The sequence below is a fragment of the Scleropages formosus genome, chromosome 2 (assembly GCF_900964775.1).
Source record: "Scleropages formosus chromosome 2, fSclFor1.1, whole genome shotgun sequence".
In the NCBI taxonomy this organism is placed as follows: Eukaryota; Metazoa; Chordata; class Actinopteri; order Osteoglossiformes; family Osteoglossidae; genus Scleropages; species Scleropages formosus.
In genome coordinates, this window is record NC_041807.1 from 20,892,585 (window position 1) to 20,914,548 (window position 21,964).

The following is a 21,964-nucleotide window of genomic DNA, read 5'->3' on the forward strand; positions in this document are numbered from 1 at the left end:
AAATACTCTGCTTTGACTGCTCAACTTTTTTGTTGGACTCTTGAGGTTCGCACATTGCGCAGCATGGATGCCAAATTTATTTAACAACAAAAACGTTCCCAAAACATTAAAAATGTTACAATCGGCCTTGATCTGGCTGGAATATAAATCAGATGTCTTCTGCAATGCTTGTGGAAAACGTGTCTTCTCGCTGCAGGACGGCAGGCATCAGTTAAAGCTCTAATCCCCCTGGGGAAGCCAGTGAGGACAAGCTAGTGACCGAACTCAAATGCCAGGACCCCTGGGAAACGATGACAGCAGCAACGGCCTGTCACATGAAGGCATGTGGAGTCTCCAGTAGCAGTGAGTGAGAGGTACACAAGGAGACCCCTTCTCATCCTCCAAAATGTCACCCTTTATGTGTCCGTGGTGCATAGTTGGATCATGCAGCCTTTCTGTCTGTACTTGTTACCCCACCATGTTCTCGAGGACCATGGTATTATTATAGTGCAAAGCATTGGAACGAGAGGTAAAAATCTAGGGCGAAATGTACTTCACTGGCTTTAAGTCAGAAATTTTGTGGTCTGAAGCAAGAACAATATTTGACTATTTAAAAGTATGCGTTCAGTGTTTAAATAGGTTGCTGAAAGTCTTAGAAAATATTTCTAAAATAATAGACAATAAGAGGACATAGAGGGACGTGCACAACTTTCAGACGGAGAATTTTGTACGTTTGACTGTAATGTGAGAAACTGCTTCATTCACTTGTTCTAGTGAAAGGAATGTGCAAAGAGGTGATGTCATCGCAAATACGGGACTTTTTCAGCTTTGAGCTGTGAAAGCAATTTGCTCTTTACAGCCCCATTCAGACTGCGCACACACACATGCACTGAAGCCGCTGCTCCCAAGTGGGGTCGTGGCAAACCAGAGCCTAATCTGGCAACGCAGGGTGTAGGGCTGGAGTGGGAGGGGACACACCCAGGATGAGCTTTGAAAAGTGGGGACAGCTGACAGTGTCATGGTTAGAGCTGCTGCCTTTGCGTCTGAAGGTTGTAGGTTTAAATCCCACCAACCGGTATAGTACACACACACACACACACACACACACACATTTTCAGAACCGCTTGTCCCTTACGGGGTCACGGGGAACCGGAGCCTACCCGGTAACACAGGGCGTAAGGCCGGAGGGGGAGGGGACACACCCAGGACGGGACACCAGTCCGCCACAAGGCACCCCAAGCAGGACTTGAACCCCAGACCCACCGGAGAGCAGGACTGCAGTCCAACCCACTGCACCACCGCACCCCCACTGGTATAGTAAACCCTGAGCAAGGTACTTACCCTGAATTGCTCTGGTAAAAATGACCCAGCTGTGTAAATCTGTATAGGCTAGTTTGGAGAAAAGTGTCAGCTGAATAAATAAAGGCTGAAGCTTTGCTTGTTTGACCAGCTCCATGGTGCAAGAATGTATTGTTTTCTTAAGGCACAAAAAGACGAGCACCTTTAGTACCCTGGTTCTACAAGGTGTATTTTAACAGAAAAATAATGATATTTGAGGATCTTTTTTTGTTGTAATATAATTAATTTCATTTATTTTATTTACAACCCATTGAAATAGCTCAAGGTGAGCAATCCCTTGACTTGCTGTAATGCTGGGAGAGCAGCAGGGTGCTACTGCGGGGGGTGGCCGGGACGGTCCAGTCTGAGCTCAGGCATCCATTCTCGGCTTCCTATCTCAGAGGCGTGTGTCCTGCACCTCGTCCTCGGCCTCCTCCTGCAGTGCGCTGATGGTGGGCTTGGACGGGCGCTTGCTGGAGTTGTGCCGGTGCAAAGGGAAAAGCTTCATGCGCTCAGTGTGGCTCATGGCCTGTTTCAGCTGGCTGGTCTCGTTCATCAGCATCTGGATGGAATCGTACGCCTTCGTGGACGTGTCCTCGATCATCTGGGTGACACAAGGAGGACATGGCTCTGAACCTTTCGAATCATTTGTCTTGTGGGAGACAGCGAGGGCCAGTCAACTAGCTTTGGGAATTACCAGATGGGCAAGAGGAGTGAGCTGGAAACTGCAGACACTCCTGAGGCCAGCAGTCCATAGTAATGGAATTAGTAACATCATTAATGTCACTGGTTGAAAGACATTTTACTGTAAAGTCATGTGACTGTAAATATATGTGCTCCATATCCACAAACAAATGCTGGCAACAGGTGTTTTTAAACATAATTGATTATAAATTACCCATTTGACTTGTCTTAAAAACTGAATTATAGACAAACCATGAGTCCACAGGCACCACGAAGCACCAAAGTGCAGTGAACCGACAGTCTGATGCCTGAACTGTGGTACAGAACATCTTTCTCTTCTGATTTGCTTTAAGATCTAGGACAATCAAGGGTCAACCATGGCAGTCTTATGAAGCTCATGTGGGGGGGTGCAAGTTCAGAACTCACCAGGAAGGACTGGCACTCCAACAGGGCCTCTACGCTGTGCTCCGATAGAACAACGGTGCAGTTGGGGAAGGAGTGCTTCAGCGTCTTCCTCAGCACCTGCAACGTTCTGGTCAGAACACACACACACACACACACACACACACAAACACACACATCTAATCACCTACAGATTCTCTGCTTCAGGTGGAACAGAATAATAGAGTATGTTATTCCAGTTACCTTATTTTTCCAGTTACCTATTTCCTAGTTAACTTTATTACACTTACTTTGCAGCTTTTGAAATATCTGTAATTAATGTTTATGGTTCACAGTTTAAGGTATTTGTCCTTTGCTTCATCATCCTACTGCAAAGCACAACTGAAGCTGCCTTTGACTTTTTCCTTTGTGTTCAGAGTGCTGTGCCCCCCCTCCCCCCGGCTCTGTCAAAGTTTATGCGGAGGATGTTTGGCTACGGAGAGGGACCATTAACTGCTGTAATTGAGCTGGTTCAGGCTTCGTTTAGAATGGCAGTACTGCAAATACAGCAGGGGGCCGGTGGATGGTGACCCTCGCAGGATGCTGCTGTTACCCACATGGGGTCCAGGTAGGCGCTGGGCTCGTCCAGCAGCAGGATCCTGGCCTTGCTGAGGATGGAACGAGCCAAGCACATGAGCTGCTTGTGGCCATTGCTCAGCACGTAGCCACCATCCTCCAGCTGAAAGTCCAGCTTGTCGGGGAACTGCTCGATGACTGACTTCAGGCCAACCTGAAACGGCATTCCCACCATTCACAAATACACTGTTTACTTGAACGTGAAGACTGCACCAGCAGGGCAAAGTCAGCCTAGCGGTAATGTGTCACCATCAAGATGTGCAACTGCTATAAAACAACATCCATTACTTACGGTGTTTGGTGCCCTATGTCAGGAATCAGTTCAGCATCCTTTAGACTTTAGACCAATGTCAAAATCAATAAAAGTACACTTACAGGTACATGTAAAGTACATTTATATATGACCATTTTTATACATTTGCATACATACTGATCAGAAGGGAAAATAAAATTAGAATTTATAAATGAGTTATTTTACATTTATTTTTAGCTTGCGCTTTTCTCTAAAGCAAATTAAAATGTGATGTGACCTACAGCTATTTGCTCATTTATACAGCTAGGTAACTACACTGAGCCATTTAGGGTAAGTACGATGCTCAAGGGGACTACAGTAGTAAATGAGATTCAAACTAGCCTCCTTCATATTCAAGGGCAGCAGCTCTAAGCACAATGCAATCAGTATCGTGTATTTATTTTTACCATGACAGGTATGTGAACATTATATATGCACAGAACACAAATGTATACTTTAACAACTGAAAACGGACTGAAAACTACATTTACTGTAAAGACTCAAGTTGCTTATCTAAAAATGTAGGCCTTCTTTGATTTTCAAATGATGCTGTTCATTATTAATCAAGTTTTTTTCCCCAAGATTGCAATTGATTTTTCAGTTTTAATGTAAAATTTTCATGCCTATAGGTGATTGCCAAGGTTTACCTATTTAAAAAACTGGCCCTGTTTAGAATCTGTTGGTAACACAAAGTTTACTTACCTCTTCTGTCACTTTCCATAGTTCCTCATCGTTGTATCGGCCATGAGGGTCGAGGTTCATGCGAAAGGACCCCGTCAAGATGAAGACTTTCTGCACACATGGGCCGAGTACAAAGGTTTGATTATCCAGTAAATACAAAGTGTAGCAGAAGACTAGGGGAGTACCTTGATGAGAGGACGGTCACTGGAGATTACCTGGGGTACCACACCGAAGGCCTTCCTCCAGGTTTGCAGAGGCATGGAATTCCAGGAGACACCGTCGATAAAGATGTCTCCTTCAGTGGAGGCTAGCCGCAGCAGGGCTGAGAGCAGGGTGCTCTTCCCTGAGCCGGTCCTGCCCAGGACGCCCACCTGTAGCCACAGACTCCACCTGAGACACCATTCCGAGCTCTTGGTGTGTCACACCACCAAACCCTCCAGTGTTTGGCACCACCTTATATCTCCCGACCAACCTCACAAACAAACCACACCAAGACATGCTCCATGTTCACAGGATGATGATCTGGTTTCAATTCAATGGGATCAACAACCACGGGCCTGGACTTTAAATTTGGGGTCCGGTAGCTGCGGCTTGACAGATGTACTTGTCTTTTTGTATTAGACATATACACCAGGGTCCCCTGTGGCTGCAGCAGAATGGCCAGAAACTGTGGCAGCCACTGGTGCTTGGACCGCCAAGGTTTATTTTTCTCTCTGTACTTTTTCTTTTTTTTTCAGTTTTCCTTTCCTCAGCTGCCAGCTGTCTTATCCTAGCAGTTATCTGTAACTGCTGCTTACCTTACTGTGTGTGACGAATGATACCCTGTTACACTGTATCACAGCCTGTAACACTGTTCAGAGCTCTGTGTCACTCTGTAAAAATAGTTCAGAGTTGAACTGAACTTGATGTACTAAAGTGAATTAATCTGTGTCAAGTGAAAGCTAGAAAATCACATCAGAGGAAAAGGAACTGGGTGAGAGTAGTTTGGAATGCTGACATAACATCACTACAGGGAAGGAATAGCCCCCTGGGGATGAAGGGAGACACAAATTCACAAACAAGAACGACGGATGGCAAAACACCCAGCTGAGTTACAAACATTGCAGTTATGAACAGTCCCTTAACAGACATCTCATTCACGGTGCTCCCCCATTTTGATCCACTCACTTCCCCAGACATCTTCTTACCCTCTGCCCACCTTCCACGCTGAAGGATAGGTTCCGGAGGATGAATCTCCCTCCTTCAGTGTACTTCACGCTGAGGTTGCTGACTTCCATCTTACCCTGAGAGGGCCAGTCACCCTGGGTGTGAGGATTCTTAATGACAAGGCCCATGTCCTTGCCCCACGCCCGGGACTCCTCAGATGGCAGGTCGATGAATTTGAAGACCCGGTCCACAGAGCGCATCTGCAAGAGGTTCCCATGTAAAGAGAGCCAATGTCAAGCCACAGGGGTTAATGCTCACGTTGCTGCACTCCTTGAAAACGTGTTTCTTTGGGTTTCACACCGGTGTTTGGATTGAAATACACTTCAGAGGAATGGAGCTACCACTGGAGCTACGTGGTGCACAGAATGGTACAAACTGTGAATTACCATGCTGGTCTGTTTGTCCTGCTTTCGTGTATATCTGTGAAAAATATGTTGTTACTTTTTTCTTGGGTAGGGAGGACCGAGAGGAGAACAATGAGCTGTTCCTCAAGAAGCTGCCTCAGATCCAGCCAAAATTAAAATGTGGGAGGACAGCTGCGTTCCTGTACCACAGGTAGTTTGTAAAAGTATATAACTTGTTGATGCAGGTTATTTTTATTTATATTCTAAGACAGATGCATTAAATAAAGTCAGAAACAGGTGCAAGACACATGAAAGATACGCTGGGTGTGAGGACAGTTTGCTGAGGTTTTCAGAGGGGCCTACCAGGCTGTCTACGGTGATGCTGGTGATCACAGCCCACTGGAATGTGCCCAGAATTAACATGGCCAGGACTAAAATGATACCTGTTTCCCCTTGCTTGTCATCTGTGGGAAAGGAAACAAGAGATAATATACATTCACATACATTCAAATTCAAATCCATTTCAGGAACACACTGCACATGAAGCAAAACTCACTTTGTAAAACAATACTGACACCTAGAATAATTTGATTTAGGACTACAAGTTCAGAGCCACATATCAATAGCCTTCCATTGGAGCATTTGTTCTGAAGTGACAATATTTCCTTGGCCATTTCAGGCAGCCCGGGGTCTTACGGTTGGTGCCTACAGCGACGAAGGCGGTAACCGTGAAGAAGAGGACAAAGATGATGTCACTGCGGAAGAGGAACCAGCGCAGTGTGGAGAGGTAGAGGTGCCAGATGGCGGTGTGGGTGTTGAGGGCTTTGTGGAACAGTGTCTCGAAGTAGGTCTGCCTCCCAAATCCACGGATCGTCCACAGGCCTTTCAAGGAGATGATGAGGTGGGAGAAGATGGGGCTGCGGGCTGGAAGGCAGAGGGTCAAGCATTCGTCATTCATAAAACTCATATGTCTTGTACATTCCCAGACTCAACGCTAACTCAATGCACTGCACTCAACTGGCATGTGGACAACCTGTTTGTACTGGTACATTCTGGAGAGAGATGCACGATTCTAAGGTCAAGTGTTTGTCTCTAAACATGATTTACAGAGCTAAGCAAGAACTGCTTTGACTCATATTTCTGTTTATCATCTCTGATATATATTTTCAAAAAAGAGGGGGAGGTCTACAAAGCTTTTTACAGTCCAACAATTTGCAGAAAGTCAGTGGTCACTTATGATGGTGACATTCAACACTTTGTAGTGGCGACAGCAGAGGAATGTGTTGCTGCTCTCGTTGAATTCCCTGAGTGGACATTCAATCTGGAAAGCAGGGTTTCACAAAACACACGCAGAAGTTGAGTCTGAACATAGGGGGAAGAGGAAAAGGAAGAAGGAGATAAAGTTTATTTCCTCTTGCTGACACAGGTTTGATCAGAGACAGATGAGAAGCGGGGGTTGTGACACAAAGAGTTGAACAGAGTAACAGAACTCTGTCCAGGAATGTGGGACAACAATGGCAATACACACATTCCCTGCATGCATTGCTGTAAATTCATGAGCAGACAAACAGAATGACTGGGGCAGGGGGGGAATGAATGACCAATGTTTTTTGTGACGTCTCTTGATTCTTGCTTCCCCAAACATCACATCATGGGTCAGTTAGGGAACGATACCAGGAAACTGTCACAGGAAATCCTCAACTGGGTTGTCTTTCCTACCCTATGAATGCACTGTTGGTGTGCAGAGAGGAATCTACACACTGAATCTACACACTACTTGACATTTGTGGAAAGACAGCTCCTCACAGGCCACTCAAGGGAGATTGAGCCTTCGTGCCAAATGGACCAAACTGAAGATGGTGACCACAGCGACCAGCTTCTCCTGAGGAAAGCGCATTTGGGTGGCAACTGGCACTGAACAAATTGCTGACTGGATGGAAGGTGATTCTGCCTCCATCCGAATGGCTTCCTGTGCAGCACCCTGTCGCCCATGGTGTGCCTCATCCTCTGGATCCCCACCCTGTTTTCTGCCATCGGCTCAACCTCTGACCTCCTCCACTCATCTACACCTACACCCATTCCTTGCAGGCTGGCTGCTTTTTGTCAAGCTAACAGAACCATGAGGAGATCTGGAGACAGCATATTGTTGACTTTCTCACCATGTGTTCTATCATATGAGGACAGCGCGTACTATTGCCACAGAGAGGACACATCAAATCACTTTTCCCAGTGTCTCACCTTCTGCCTCCAGCTGCTTCAGCTGTTGTCCTGTGTAAAGGAAGTACTTCCTCATTAACAAAAAGATGACTGAGAGAGGAACTGCGGCGATGAAGATATAGGGTCTCATAATAGACACCACGGAGATGGCCCCCAACACAATGAGGGTGAGCTGGAGGCAAAGCAGTAAATATACTGTTACTTAATCATGAGGATCATCATTCTCCACAGCTGGCATAAAACAGCATGCTCCTTGTGTTGGAATACTATAGTACAATTGAAGTAATTATGGTTATTTGGCTGGAATCAATCAACTGTAACTCCAGGTTGCCAATCAATTTCCAGGCCTCTGCTACAATTGTTAAATAGTACAGGAGCTTCTCCTGCATGAAACAGACTTTCTTCACCTGTATAAAGTCAAACAGAATGAGGGGCAGCATGTCATCGATGGTGGCCATGTCTTTGGTGAATCTGTTCATAATTCGACCTGAAAACACAAATGTACATTAAACTGATCTGCACAGAAACAATGAAGGACGTAGTCCACGCTTGTATCCATGAGCAATACGAACAACCAGATGTTGGGTTGTGCTTGTTTATGCTGGATTGCCTTTGGTTCCTTTGGGTTTTGTTGCATTCTGAGTTTTGTTGAGCTTTTTGAGTTTTGTTTAGTTTGGCTTAGTTGGGCTATAGTTGGTTTGCAGTTGGCTGACCTGTCTTCATGGTGTTAAGCACAGCCATGGGGGCCCGCAGCACGGATTGCAGCATCTCCTGGTGCAACCTCTTGGAGACCGTGAGCAGAGTATGCACCAATGGAAGACCGCGGAAGAATCCAAGTGCCAGGATGCTCTCTGACGTGGCCACGTAGATGTAGACGATGTAGAAAGCGCTGGTGGGCGTGATGATCACAGGGAACCCCGGAGAGGACACGTTGGAATGGGCAGTCATGTTCTCCATCTGCAGGATGTGGCTAGAAGGTAAATGGGGCTTGGTGGTGAAGGATTCACAGAGGACCTTTGACAGAACAAAAATTTCCATATTCGCACCACACAATAACTTGAGACTGTATGTTAAATGCAAAGGGCACTTACTCAATTAGGAAAATGCCAATCACCGATCCAGCCACCTAAAGAATGTTAAAAATATACAAATATAGTAAAATACAGGACAGTCATGAATATTATGTTTTATTTAAAATACAGGTAGTCCTCGACTTATGACAGGGTTTCATTCCCACAACCTTTTACTAAGTCGACCTTATCATGAGTCACAAATATTGTCCCCATTACTGTTTTGTATAAACCATACGGATATATAAACATGCATGAATGCTGCATTGTATTAATACAGCTTATAATTTCACACATTATTCATGTTAAAATAATACTAACATGAATTCAGTACTTATTGTTACTTTCTAAATCTGTTTTTGCTTTTTCTTTTCTGCACCTCCAGAATACTTGTATTTTCACTTGCTAAATAAAAAGTAACTTGTATGATATCATGAAGGAAACATTCTGTAACTAAAACAACATGTTTAAATAATCACTGAGAATCAATAAGAAATTTGGTGCCGATGGTACTGTAGAGTAGACAAAGTACTCCAAGTTACACATTGTAACTAAACATCAGGACTTCGAAAATAATATAAGGTTGATGGGATGGCCACCGTAAATCGAGGTCGTTGTAATCATACATCATAAGTTGAGGACCATCTGTACACATTCAGAACAAAATTATCATAATTACCTCAACCACAAAAACGAGGACAATAAAGATGAGGGTATAAATGAGGTTTCTGTTCAGCGAAATGTATCGGAAGTACGTGTTCCACGAGGTAGTTTCAAAGACATTTTCATGGTCATCTGCAAAGCATTCCTACAGAAGAAGAGCCATCAGTTTGCAACCTGCAGATCCTTGAGCTGCATAGAAGACAGCAATAGAACCATCAACATGCCCCCCCTCCGGAACGGGGTCCACCTGCCCTCTGGAGAAAAATGGCACAGACCATCTCCAAAAAAAAAAGCCTTTATTTTATCTGGAGCCTTGTGTGTATTAACAAGATAGAGTGTTTAAATTACTCTGTGTGTCACTATTATGGAAGTTCCTGTTCCTCAGACCAGCTGCTTATAAGAGCAGCCTACCTCCATGTACTGCTCATCCACATCCTCAGTGATGTCGTAGGACCTGTCTCTGGAGAGGCGGCGGGCGTAGACATCCAGCTCGCACTGGGGCGTCATGGAGAGCTTCTCGCGGATAGAGGACTGCAGCTGATCGAGGTGGCCCTGCCCCTGGGCATTGGTGATAAAGGCCAGCACGGACTGGCGCCGCTGTGCGGGGAACCTGAGTCCATGATGGCACATGTTACTGCGAGGGAGCACCTCCTCCACCTGATCATCCTCGGGCACCACGGAGAACCTGCGCTCGGCCTGCCCTCGGCCCCTGTCCTCCTCGGACGGGGCAAGTGAGAACTTGCGGGCTGCTGTCAGTGGACCCAGAGCCATGGAAGGTTTCCTCCTGTCAGAACAGTCAGCAGCCAGGGGCGTGGCAGGAACTTGTTTGAAGGGAACGCGTTTGGGCTCGGGATGGAAGCCAGCCGTGTCGTCCACAGAGACCCGGCGGAGCGTCTCAGTCAGCACGGAGCTGCGGCGCCCGGCACTCATGCTGTCGTAGGCCTCCAGGCCCAGCAGCAGCGAGCTGAAGTCAGGACGCTGGGACTGCAGTTCAGCGAACGTGCCGTAAAAGTAGCAGGTGCCACCATGCAGCAGCAGGATGCGGTCGGCTCGCTTGAGATGTTCTAGTTTGCTGGTCACCACAATACGCGTCTTGGAGGCCATCAGCTTGCACAAGCACCTGGACACAAAGGAGCCCTATGAAAGCACACATGCGACAGTGGCCAAAGTGCCCGACTAACCTGGAGCTTGGTTTCAGTCATACTCTATTCAAGATGAAGACCAAAGATTTCATCTGCTCCATTGTTAACCGCTTTATCATATAACTCTTAACCCAAACTGATGTACACAGCAAATGTGGCATGGAAGTAGATCATAAAGTGCAAACATAGATAAAGCTCATTAACATCTACATCCAGTGAAATAACTCTAGTAACAGCTCTTCAGTAAAAATTTCTGACACTGGTTGCACACTTTATTTCGTTAACTTTGTTGGATCAGCTGATAGGATAAAAAGAATTGGTGTTAAGCACTCTGAGGGAACCAGTTGGGAAAGAGGTGCACAATCCCAAAATGACTTTTCTATAACAATATTTTGAGTGCTTTGTTACACTGAAGATTTACTTAAGCTCATTTAGTGGTAAAGAACAACTAAAGTACAACATCCTGTGGTTTCACACCAACCTTTCAAATATTTCTTTCTCTGTCACAATGTCCAAATGGGTGAATGGAGAGTCTAGCAGGTAAAGATCTGCATCTTTGTACACTGCTCTGCAAGAAGAATAAATAGTTGGAATATGCATGATTAATAATACAGAGAACATGAAGTTCAAAATTCAAATACACCATGCAAAGTATTTTCTATTTGTTCCATTGGCATAATCAAACATTTATGTGTGGCAAGTTCTAATCCATAATGTTCAAAAAGCACAGCAATTGAGAAAAATCACAGCATCAAAATACAGTTAGTGTTTGTAAGGAACCTCCCACAAAACTGAAGGCTTCAATCAGTCTTCATCTCATGCATCAGGTTAACAACCCTCGTATTCCAGGTACTATCATGTGACAGGTGGGTTACAGGTGGGCCTCAGACAGGCTGCAAATGGGCCTTGGGGGCTCTGGGGAGCCAGGCACACTGAAGGACCTCCAGGTGGGGCCTACCTGGCTAGGCAGATGCGTGCCCTTTGCCCTCCGCTCAGGGTCACCCCTCCTTCTATCAGGGAGGTCTTGTCTTTGTCGGGCAGGAGTGCAAAATCCTTGAAGAGAACAAGGAAGAATTTAGTTTTCTTCATTTATGTCGTTTGGTAACATTGGACAGTTACAAAGTTATACATTGCAAACTGTGCAGTGGTGAAAGTGCAAAGAGACTTAGGTCTGCAGTGCATGCATTTCTACACATAAGTACAGCAGTAAAAATAAGTAAATGTTAGGTAATAGTGATGAGAGAGATATGCTAATGCAGAAAATTCACCAGAAAAGAAAATCACTGCTTTTTACACTTGAAAAGATGGGAACAAATTAAATGGGGTCATATGTGTTCACAATGACTTTAACTGTGCATGATTTGACAAGATAATTCCATACCTTATGGTCAGATGTCATCCACTGAGAGAGCATTTGGAAACAAACAGTTTTTCAGTAAAATCACACAAGTCAGGAGAAAGAGGTTGCTTGTAACAATGACACTAATCCCTCCCATGTTAGAAGGGGACTTTTTGCCTGCAAACTTCAAGAAGTAATGCAACAGCAGCAATGATAATTACATATTCAGTGAGTGCTCAAAATTAACAGCTTTGTATCATTTCTGTTTAATTTTCATGGAATTGGCCAATAGGGTTGTTTCCCAGTGTCTGTAACCTTGAGCACAAAGGATTCCACTTTCAGCAATAAATTAACCTGAAAGTTACTTGGAAGCGGCCAAGGACACGTCTGAATGCCACCAATGCAGCTTTTGACGGGAAACGTACTACAGATGCGGAATCCGGCCATTGGTTTGCAGCTGAGATTTAAATGTTGTGCTGTTTGTTGCAGATGCAGTTTGTGTAACGCTCACATACACAGGCGCTGTTCTGGATACAACCCAGTAGCAATACGACATTTGAATTAGAAGAGAAACACCATGTTCATTCAAGGAATCTATTCAAGTCCTCATGCCACATGCAAAAAATCACTTGTGTGCCTTGCAGAGGTCCACAGTCTATCCAGGAAGCATATGGCATGAGGAGGGTACATCCAGGATGGAGACACCCTGATAATTTGGCTCACTGATCTATGATCCCTGTTCCTGCTGTACTACCCTCAATCAAGGTACATCTACTTATCCCAAATTGCTCCATTTACCATGCTGTAAAAATGGGTAAATCACTGTAGATATCTTAACACTGTAAGTTAGTTTGAAGAAAAGCATCAGCTAAATTAATAAATAATAATATGAGTACTGAGTTTGCTTTTGATTGGCTGAGGCTGATGATATAACAGGAAGCAAGAAGTCTATACAGTGGTTGATTTTGCTATAGAAGTGTTAGAGTTACTGCCTTTGGATCCAAAGGTTGCAGGTTCAATCCCCACCTCTAGCTGTAGTACCCTTGAGCAAGGTACGTACCCTAAATTGCTCCAGTAAAATTACCCAGCTGTATAAATGGGTAAATAATTGTAAGCTTGTAACTGTAAAAATTGTAACCATAAGGCTGTAAGTTGCTTTTGGAGAAAAGTGTCGGCTAAATGAATAAATATACGTGCTTGAAGGAACATGCGTCTTCATTAAATGTCCACATTGAAAGAGAGGAGTCCCACACCCTTCATTTGAACCATGCTGGATCACTACCAGTCACTGTCTCCATGGTAATTTAGGATTAACACACGAGATTTAGCCAGAAAATGGTCACACTGGTGGCACTGAAGGACTAAAGCTGTTTCTGTAGACATCAAGGTCAGTCTCTGTCCCAAAATGTCTGTTAAAGCAGCTGATAGAAGCTGGTGAATAGAATAAACACCCACAGTGGAAGCAAAATGACCGAATAATAGGCAGAAACGTTATTGTACTGGTTAATGGGCCCATTTGAGGATTAAAGGGTTTATATTTTCATAAGGACTGTAGCAGTTCCTCACGGTATGCACCGAGGGCCCCTTTTCGAAGGCTCTCTTCAGGCTCTCAGAAGTCAGAGAAGATCCCCAGGTGGGGTCTCCAGCTAAATGTCTCTGTGACAGGTCTTGAAATGTCAGGGCAAATCTGGGGCTGGATTTATCCCGACCTCTGTGCCATGTTGCTGGCCTCTAGAGCTTAGTGGGGCTCTAAGGGAGGCTGTCATGTGTCTGGGGACATAGTGGGGGTACGCTACAGGGTCACTTGAGGCCTGAAGGCTGTGATGTTTCCTGCTATGCCTCAGCTCTTAATCCATTTCTGAAAGTGATTATTTGGACAGCACATTCTCTCAGCTGCTGCTTTCAGGTGACACCCATCTGACAGTTAAAACACTGTGTGCTCTCTGATCCTCGGGGACCTGTCACCACACACACGGGACACGGGAGGCATGGTCGGGTGCTCTGGAGTCACACCTCTTCCAGCTGGCAGGCCCTGACGACACTCGTGTAGCGGTGCTCGTCATACGCCAGGCCGAACGTGATGTTGTCGCGGATGGTTCCGGGCATTATCCAGGGGGTTTGCGGGGAGAAGGACACACGGCCACTGTGCTTGATCTTACCCTCGGAGGGAACCAGCTCACCGAGGATCATCATCAGCAGGGAACTCTGGGGAGGGAAGAAGTCATAGGCGTCACTCACCTTTTTACTGCCATTTATTTGTTTGTTCGTTCGTTCGTTCATTCATTCGTTCATTCATTCACTCGTGCTGAAGTGTAAATCCTGGTAACTGGAGGTGAAAACATGAGAAACTTGTCTTGTTTTGCTGGTTAACAAGAGTGTGAATAAGCCATCAGATACACAGATACATTGATTTGGAAGCATAAAATTGCTGTTTTATACATTGAGCACCGCTGTGTTTACAGGTTTCGCCTTTAATTTCACATCGTTATGCTGAAGGCAGGTAAATGAGTAATGCTGCTGTGTTCCCATCAGGGAATAAAGTTAAACATTGTCTGAAACTTGTTACTGAATTCTGAAGGGAAACCCATTAAAGTGAACAATGGACTGACGCGTCAAGGTTTTTTAAATCACATTTTGCTGTACCATAGAGTACGGATTACAAACCGTGGATGTAACGGCAGGGGGACAGAGGAATGTTTACACAACTTAAGGAGTACTATTGCTAAAATAATGTTTGGTCCTCCAGCATCTCACAAGCTGCTGTATCACTGCTACCATGAGAGCAGTAAAAAAAATAGATAACACCGAAGAAAACATTTTTTCTGTGATCTTTCATCTACACTCTCAATAAATAATGTATGATAAAAGCAATGTTACTCTTCAGAGTCAGAGCTATAAAGGGCAGTTTGCAATTAGCAGCCATGCGCTGTGTCTTCAAGAGCGTTTTTCACTGTCAGTAGAACGCTCTAGAACATAAATCCTTTTTTTGCAGTAATGACAGACCGGCAGCACCGCAATACCTTCCCTGATCCAGTGGACCCAGCGACTGCTAACATGTTCCCCTTCTCCAGGTACAGGCTGATGTTCTTCAAGACGGGGGTCACGTAAAGGTTAGTGAAGAAGATGCCTGCATCTCCGTTTGGGTGCCCATTCTCCTTGGTCTCCTTCTTAATTTTCTCAAAGAGTTCCCCTATTTCCTGAAGGCAGGTGGGAAACCGGTCACTCAAGTCAGGGTTACTCAGAGTAGGGTTAGGGTTAGAAACAATCATGCTGGATTCCAGTAGCCCTAAAAGGGGACGGTAATAGTCTCTATAATAGTGTAAGATCTTTAGCAAAGTAGAGAAATGGGCTTTTTTTCTGTACAGAAAAATAAGGAGCATCCTTACAAACATTCTCACATACTTTAGAAAATACTTAGACTGTCACAGCATGTTGGAAACCGGATCCTTTCAGGATGAACTGTGATGTCACTGATTGAATGGCAGCTGCACCGCCAACTTCATAGCTAAGCTTTTTGCACCTAATATCAAAGATTTTCATTTTTTGCACATAAATTTTAATAGAAATTCATACATTTTAATGTCAGTTAAGTTGAGGGCTTGTTACCTCATCCCAGGAGGCAGTCACGTTCACCAGCTCCATGTCGGTAGTAGTGAGGTTGTACTCCAAGGCTTTGTACTCCTCCTTGGTGAGATACTCCTAGGAAGGGACAGATGGTGTCAGTTTAGAAATAGATATTTGAAGTATATTGATTACAAATATAAAGCCACAGTCAGCCTCCCTCCACTGTTTTTAAAAGAGTACAGAGTAACAGTCAAACGGTAAAGAAGGACAGCAGTTTGTCCATGACGGAGCAGTCAGACCAGGGTGACTTAGACCCTGCACGAATGATTGAAGTTTTCTCCTTAAAGAGAACCACCTCCTGTGCTTTTGCAACCAAAAATACAGAATTACTTCAAACAACAGGTTGCCATTTTTGAGTCAAATGTACATGAGCAATGCAGACTGTTCAAGCACATACTTCAGGTGTTTTCTGGAACGTTCTCTTCGGAGACACATTTCACAAAGCAAGCCATCACCAACAGGAGCTCAAGAGAACCAAGTCAGATTGAACAAGTGACCGGTGTCACAATGCCACCTGTTCCTCCCAACGAAACAGTTTGGTCCTTATGTGACTATTCCTGGAGACCAACCTCAAGCTTGTTGACCAGGTCCACTGTGTCATACCACATCTGAATGGCGTTGGGGAGCTGCCGGGTGACAGTCATCCTCAGCACCATGCAGTAGGAGGCTGTGGTGAAGATGCGGCGCAGCGCTATGCTTTTGGTGAGGGCGTAGGGTAGGACACCGGAGAGGACAACGATGAAGGCGGAGAAGAAGTAAGCTGCACTATAGAAGTACCTCAGAGAACCAATCTTTCTGGTCAGAGTCATCTCTTCCCTGGTGGTAAGACAAGACATTTCTAAGATTACCAGAGAAAATGCTCGGGAAAATGGTGCTGAATATTGGGATAGCTTCTGTTCTTACTGTCGGATGTTTTTAATGGTGGTCTCCATGACTTCCTCCCAGCCATATGCTTTGACTGAGTGGATGTTCTCCACAATCTCTGAAGTGAGGGCAAGCCTTCGACTAATCAGCTTGGCTCTCTTCGCTCTGGTAGAAGGAAAAGTCATGTTCTCAAGCAGAGACAGCACACTATGAAATATCTATGGCAGAATTTACATGTACAATGGTTGCCTGTTGTGATTAAAAACAACGACTTAAGCAAAAACCAAGCACATGGGTAGGGTAAGTGATCAATAAATGCCCCTGGGGGCTACCTGATGGGATCCATCCTCTGGGCCAAGCAGGCCTGAATTATGGCCAGCACTGTCAGGGACCCCAAAACGCTCAGTGTGTTGAAGTCAATGAGATCCCAGATGAGGCCCAGACACAGAATGCACTGCAGAGGTGAAATCCACACAAAGTGTGCCAGGCCAGGACTCTGCGAGGACACAGGAGAAAACCACAGCTCCAGCGTGCTGTATGACCTGCTCCAGAGGGCATGTGTCCTGTCGCCCCGTGCGGCACAGCCCACTGCGAGCAGGCAGAGCAGTGTGACATTCATCGCACAACAAGGAAGTGCGTGGCACATGGTAGAGACATATCCATAGCTCAAAGAAGCATCACATACCACTTAGCACCATGGGGAATTTGCAGTGGTTGCTTGGCATCTGCATGCCTGTGGTGAACCCAAGGCTCTGTAAGAGCCAGGGAGCTCTGGAAGGCCTCCTCTTGGGAGAAGTACCATGAGCAACTGGTGATAATTGCCTTGAAGTCCTAGCAAAGTGTCTCGAGATTCAACACCACCACGCCACCTTCCTGAAGAGTCGCAGTTCAGACCGTTCCTGTCTTTTATAAATTCTCTGCATTTTGAGTTATATACTCCTGTTTAATATTGCTGTGTTTTTTTGAATTTTGTCATTTTTATTGGGGGGGTTAACTAACCTACATTCATTTAGCTGATGCATTTCTCCAAAGTGACCTACACTGATTTACCCATTTAGGCTGATGGATAATTTTTACTCTAACAGTTCAGGGTACTGACCTTAATCAGGGGTTCTACATATTGAATGTACACGTTGATCATGTTTGCAGCTACGGACTAAAGCACATTAACTGTCTGCAGATTGACATCTTTTGGGACGGACAATCAGATTTTCTTTTTGTTTTTCACATCAGTAGTTCAGAATGTCATAAAGTACTACGCTACATCATGGTACGGTAGTCTTTGTTTAAATCGTAAGGGCAGTTTTTCCAGATTATTTCATGTATGTTCTAAGATTGTGAGCCAGCCCCTTGAGCAGCACTGAAGAGACTCAAAGCACCTTTGCTGACCCTCCACATGCGCAAGACAGTGAATACCTGGTTAACCCTTAAAACAGACTGTATAGAGCTCCAAGGATCCAGTAGGTTTAATAGCGCAGTTCAATTACTCTTCTCAACCAGGATGGTGGGCAAACCAGACAAGAGTTTTGTGACAGCACCTGTGCATGACAGGGCAACAAGGGTGGGGTGTATGAGTGGGGCAGTGAGTGTGGGTGGTATTCTGGTCAGTGAAATATGTGTATTGTGATCTTTTGCGTTAATGATTTTTATGGTACGACATTGTATGACCATTTGAATTTACTGTTTTGAGTTGTGTTTTCCCCCCTTCATGTGTAATATTTTTATTGTCATTGATGAATAGAACTGCTTCCACATAAAACAAATTCCAGAGAAATCTGAGAACAATAGTCATACCACACCAGAGCAGGAAGTAGGATCTGAAAGAGAGACTCTCTCAAGTCTAGCAACAGCAGCACTAACAATGTTTATTGTTCCTTCTGTTCCTTTTCAAGTTCATGTACCAATTAAACAGCCCTTCAGTAATGCCTTAGGTCTATCTGGTGGCATTTACTTATTTCAAGACTTCATTCTTGCACTGAAGCCTCATTGTGCTTAACTAACAGTTCGGATGACAAATGTGTTGAATTCAAACACCAGTCTTTTAAATAAAAACACTCAAACACTTGCCTCATCCAGCTTGTTCAGGTGAGCAGACATGAGAGAGACCAGCTGCCCGGTGCTAATCTTGTCCAGGACACGACTGGAGAGCTTTAAAGTCTAGGGACATGGACACACGCTGAGGGCCCACGTATGGCCACAGAGAATAAACACAATAAACAGAATAAATATGCAAATGTGCGCCCAGCATCATGCACAGTTTACGCACAACTGAGATGCCGGGGGACTGAATTACCTTCTTGTAAATCAAACTGAAGAGCGCTATCCTGATCTGCATACCCAGGTGGTGCAGGCCAAAAATGGCCGGCTGGAGAAGAAGGAACCTGGCCACGAAGAGAAGGCAGAGCCCAAGAGCCAGGTAGTACCCCTGCGACGCCTCCTCCTCATTCAAAGGGTCGAAGGAGGCGATGATCCGGCCCAGGAGCTGCGGCTGCACCGTTTTCGAAGCTTCCTGTGCCGTGGAAAGTTGTGAGGTAAGCACAGTGTTACCGTAAACTTGTAGCTGGGCATGTTGTTGCCATTAAAAGTTCTGAGGGTTTGCGGGATATGTCCTTGCTGTCCCCCGGCTTGTCTCCTCGAGAGGAGTCCATGTGTCAAATCTCACTATGAATGCTGTCACCCCCCCCCCCCAATTGGGTCAACAGTCTCTTCAATTTTATGAGCTCCTCAAAAGTCACAGAACAACAACAGGACCCAGCAGAAACTCTCCGAGCCCTTCATCAGCCTGAACTCAACCCTCTAAGCCCATGTATTTCAAGAGTAATAATAATGATAATAATAAGAATAATAAGAATAATAATTTTAAGAAAATTATTATTTTATTATTATTATTATTATTATGAGTAATAAAAAGAATAATAATAATAATAATAATAATAATAATAATAATAATAATAATAATTTTAATGATAATATTGTTTTTAAATTTTATTATTATTATTATTATTATTATTATTATTATTATTATTATTATTATCATTTTCCCATTGTCATTGTTAAGACTGGTGCTGACCACTGCACTTTTCATTCACAAATATGTAACTGCTGCTGCTCAGCTTGTCCAACACGCAAATTGAAATCTCTACCTTGTTTTATTATTAACAGGTGACAAACTTGGGACGTTGGACTAGAGTCGTTTCAGGGAATTGCTCACAAATGACAGGAAGAGCTTCGTTGTTAATGTGTGCAACATTCCATTTCAGAAGAAATGGTGCAAGTACAAGATTGTAAGACACAAAAAAACTTACCCCAAAGTACAATAAGAGCCCATAAAGAGCGAAAGGCCGGAAGAAGCACCGTCTCAGGGCTCGGAAGAGGCGGGGCCTTTTCTTGGACGATGCAAGTTCTCGGTCCCATTCTCTAGCAGGGAGCGAAATACACCATTAAAGGGAACATCACTGACCGTAAACAGACAGCTCGCCTTTAGCCGCATTGCTCCTGGTATATCCCGGGAGATCTGGCTGACTGGTTCAGCAGCACACAGAGACCTCACCAACCTCCCAACTGAGTAAAAGTTCAAATTCCCAGAATTGGTGTTGAGACAGATTAAAAACGGGCAACCCTAATTTATTCCCCAGGAGTCTGGTGCTTCAAAAGGTCGCGTTTTATGCTCATTTATGGGGCTGCCAGAATCCCGACAGAGCCGCACAAATAATGGGAGCCCCACCGTGTGACGTGCTGTGTCTGTCCCCTTCAAAGGTAACCTTTACGAGTTAAGGCCTTTAGGGATGGAACTCAAAACACCTTTTCAAGGGTCTGCTATTTATGCACCTTTCCAATGTGGGGTGTACTTGAGGGACTCACTGTGGATCCCTTAAAAATTCTTAATAGAGGTCAAAACGTCTGCAGTAAACTAATTAATTAATTCAGCTAACAAACCAAGACAAGGTGCCTCTTGAAGCTCTAAGATTTTTGAGAGATGGCAGCCAGAAAAGTTGTTATGCGTTCGTTGATTATTATCGCTCTTATTATTGCAGAATTCACTGTAAAACTCATTTAAATTTCATTCCTTTAGACCTTTCTTTACCCGACATGTGCGACATTAATGTTTTCACTTACTGAACTGACTGGACTTGTTCCTGACAAATTGAGCTGTAAAATACAGTGGTGCAATGGTGAAAACACAAACTTATGTAACATTCATTTCAGTGTCACCGTTGACCATAAACAACGCAACATGCTGACGATGAACTGCATCAGCTTAGTTTGAGTGACTAAGAATCTCCCAAGTCGCACAAGTAACATGCCACAGCACAATATATTTTGGAATTTAACGAAAACAAAAAGCCAGAGCAGAACTGCAAACCTTTCCAAGCGCTCAGACAGATGGTCCGCGGAGTCAAAGGAAGGAGTTTTATATACATCAGAAAGTTCTAACTTCTGCTTGTAGCCCTTTCTTAAGATTGGTGATGTCCAGCTAGATGGTAATGAAAAAGGAAAAAAAAAGTGTGGTTAGAAAAATGAAATTTTTTTGGCACAATGAATGAGTGTGGACCACACAAGAACAGGGCAGTGCAGTAAAACTCACTGCAACACTTTTGTAACTCTTTATCACTCATGAGCCTCTAACTTCTAAGATGTGCTGTTAAACCAGAAAAGTTCAGACAAGTTTTGTATCATAACAGAACTGAGAAGAGATCAGGAAAGAAAAACAATGAGAGCAGGGAGTGAGTGAAATGATGTATTAACCAGGCATAAATCAGAGGTATTTCAATACACTACTAGACATTAATAAATGGGGAAAGTTCAAAGGATCGCGTGTGGAGAAAGTGTCAAACTGAAGGGATGTAAAGATCTCAACACTAAACATACTATTTTTAAAAATATTTTGTTCATACACACGTTTTCTTTCAGTTTAAAGTTTATAAATGTACAGATATATAGTGAGCAAAAAATAGATACTTGGGGACAGGGTAATTCAGCACGATTTTACTGCATGCAATGTGGGAATCCCCACGAAACAGACCGCATGCATGCAGTTGAAATGTAAATTAAATATACAGATCGATGTGCGAATACATATTTTAATATGCCGTTCCCGACACACACACCGCAAGGGATGTTTTACCACCACGTGCACTATTTTCCGTTTCCCCTCAGCGGAGGATATAATAATTCTTACCAGAAGAAGAATCTGGAGAGGAAACCGGCTTCTTCCACAGGTGATCTCTGCATGCTGCCTGCTGCGCACCTGAGAGCTGCGTGCTCGACATCGGGCGCGCTCCCGAACTCCTGCCTCGGGGGCGCGGACGTCCCGTTTTGTTCTCCACCTCGCGCTCGCCGGGGGATGATGTCACGGGCACGGCGGGGCTCTGCCCAGGTCGCGTGGAAGCGGCAGGGGGCCGCGCGACGAGGCTCGGGGTGTCACGCGTGGGGTCTGGCCCGCGATCGAGGCGAGCATGCATACATCATCATATAGTGGGTGCGCGGGCGTCAGGGAAAATGCC

At 44.6% G+C, this 21,964-nt stretch overlaps 1 protein-coding gene across 1 annotated transcript; it reads right to left on the reverse strand.

Annotated features, from left to right (window-relative positions):
- Positions 1–1,563: 1,563 nt before the first annotated feature.
- On the reverse strand, positions 1,564–21,736 carry cftr (CF transmembrane conductance regulator). Its single transcript, XM_018747510.2, has 27 exons — positions 21,640–21,736; positions 20,824–20,934; positions 19,766–19,877; positions 18,754–18,969; positions 18,528–18,617; positions 16,793–16,956; positions 16,500–16,625; positions 16,166–16,412; positions 15,579–15,671; positions 14,993–15,169; positions 13,986–14,177; positions 11,592–11,686; positions 11,115–11,201; positions 9,903–10,611; positions 9,508–9,636; positions 8,850–8,884; positions 8,472–8,728; positions 8,166–8,245; positions 7,780–7,930; positions 6,238–6,465; positions 5,905–6,005; positions 5,179–5,397; positions 4,207–4,362; positions 4,013–4,102; positions 3,000–3,172; positions 2,428–2,533; positions 1,564–1,921 (listed from the first exon to the last, which is right to left on the reverse strand). The coding sequence occupies exons 1-27, from the start codon at positions 21,690–21,692 to the stop codon at positions 1,715–1,717; spliced, it is 4,404 nt and encodes a 1,467-aa protein (XP_018603026.1). The 5' UTR covers positions 21,693–21,736; the 3' UTR covers positions 1,564–1,714.
- Between the last annotated feature and the right edge of the window lie 228 nt (positions 21,737–21,964).

Bases quoted from the DNA above. Each gene is read 5' to 3' on its own strand.
- cftr (XM_018747510.2), bottom strand. From the start codon at position 21,692: ATGCAGAGATCACCTGTGGAAGAAGCCGGTTTCCTCTCCAGATTCTTC. The intron at 15,672-16,165 runs GTTGGTCTCCAG...GTCCCTTCCTAG, and splicing joins ACCTGGTCAACAAGCTTGAG to GAGTATCTCACCAAGGAGGA. The intron at 11,687-13,985 runs GTGTGACTCCAG...GTTCTCTTCAAG, and splicing joins GGGCCTGCCAGCTGGAAGAG to GATTTTGCACTCCTGCCCGA.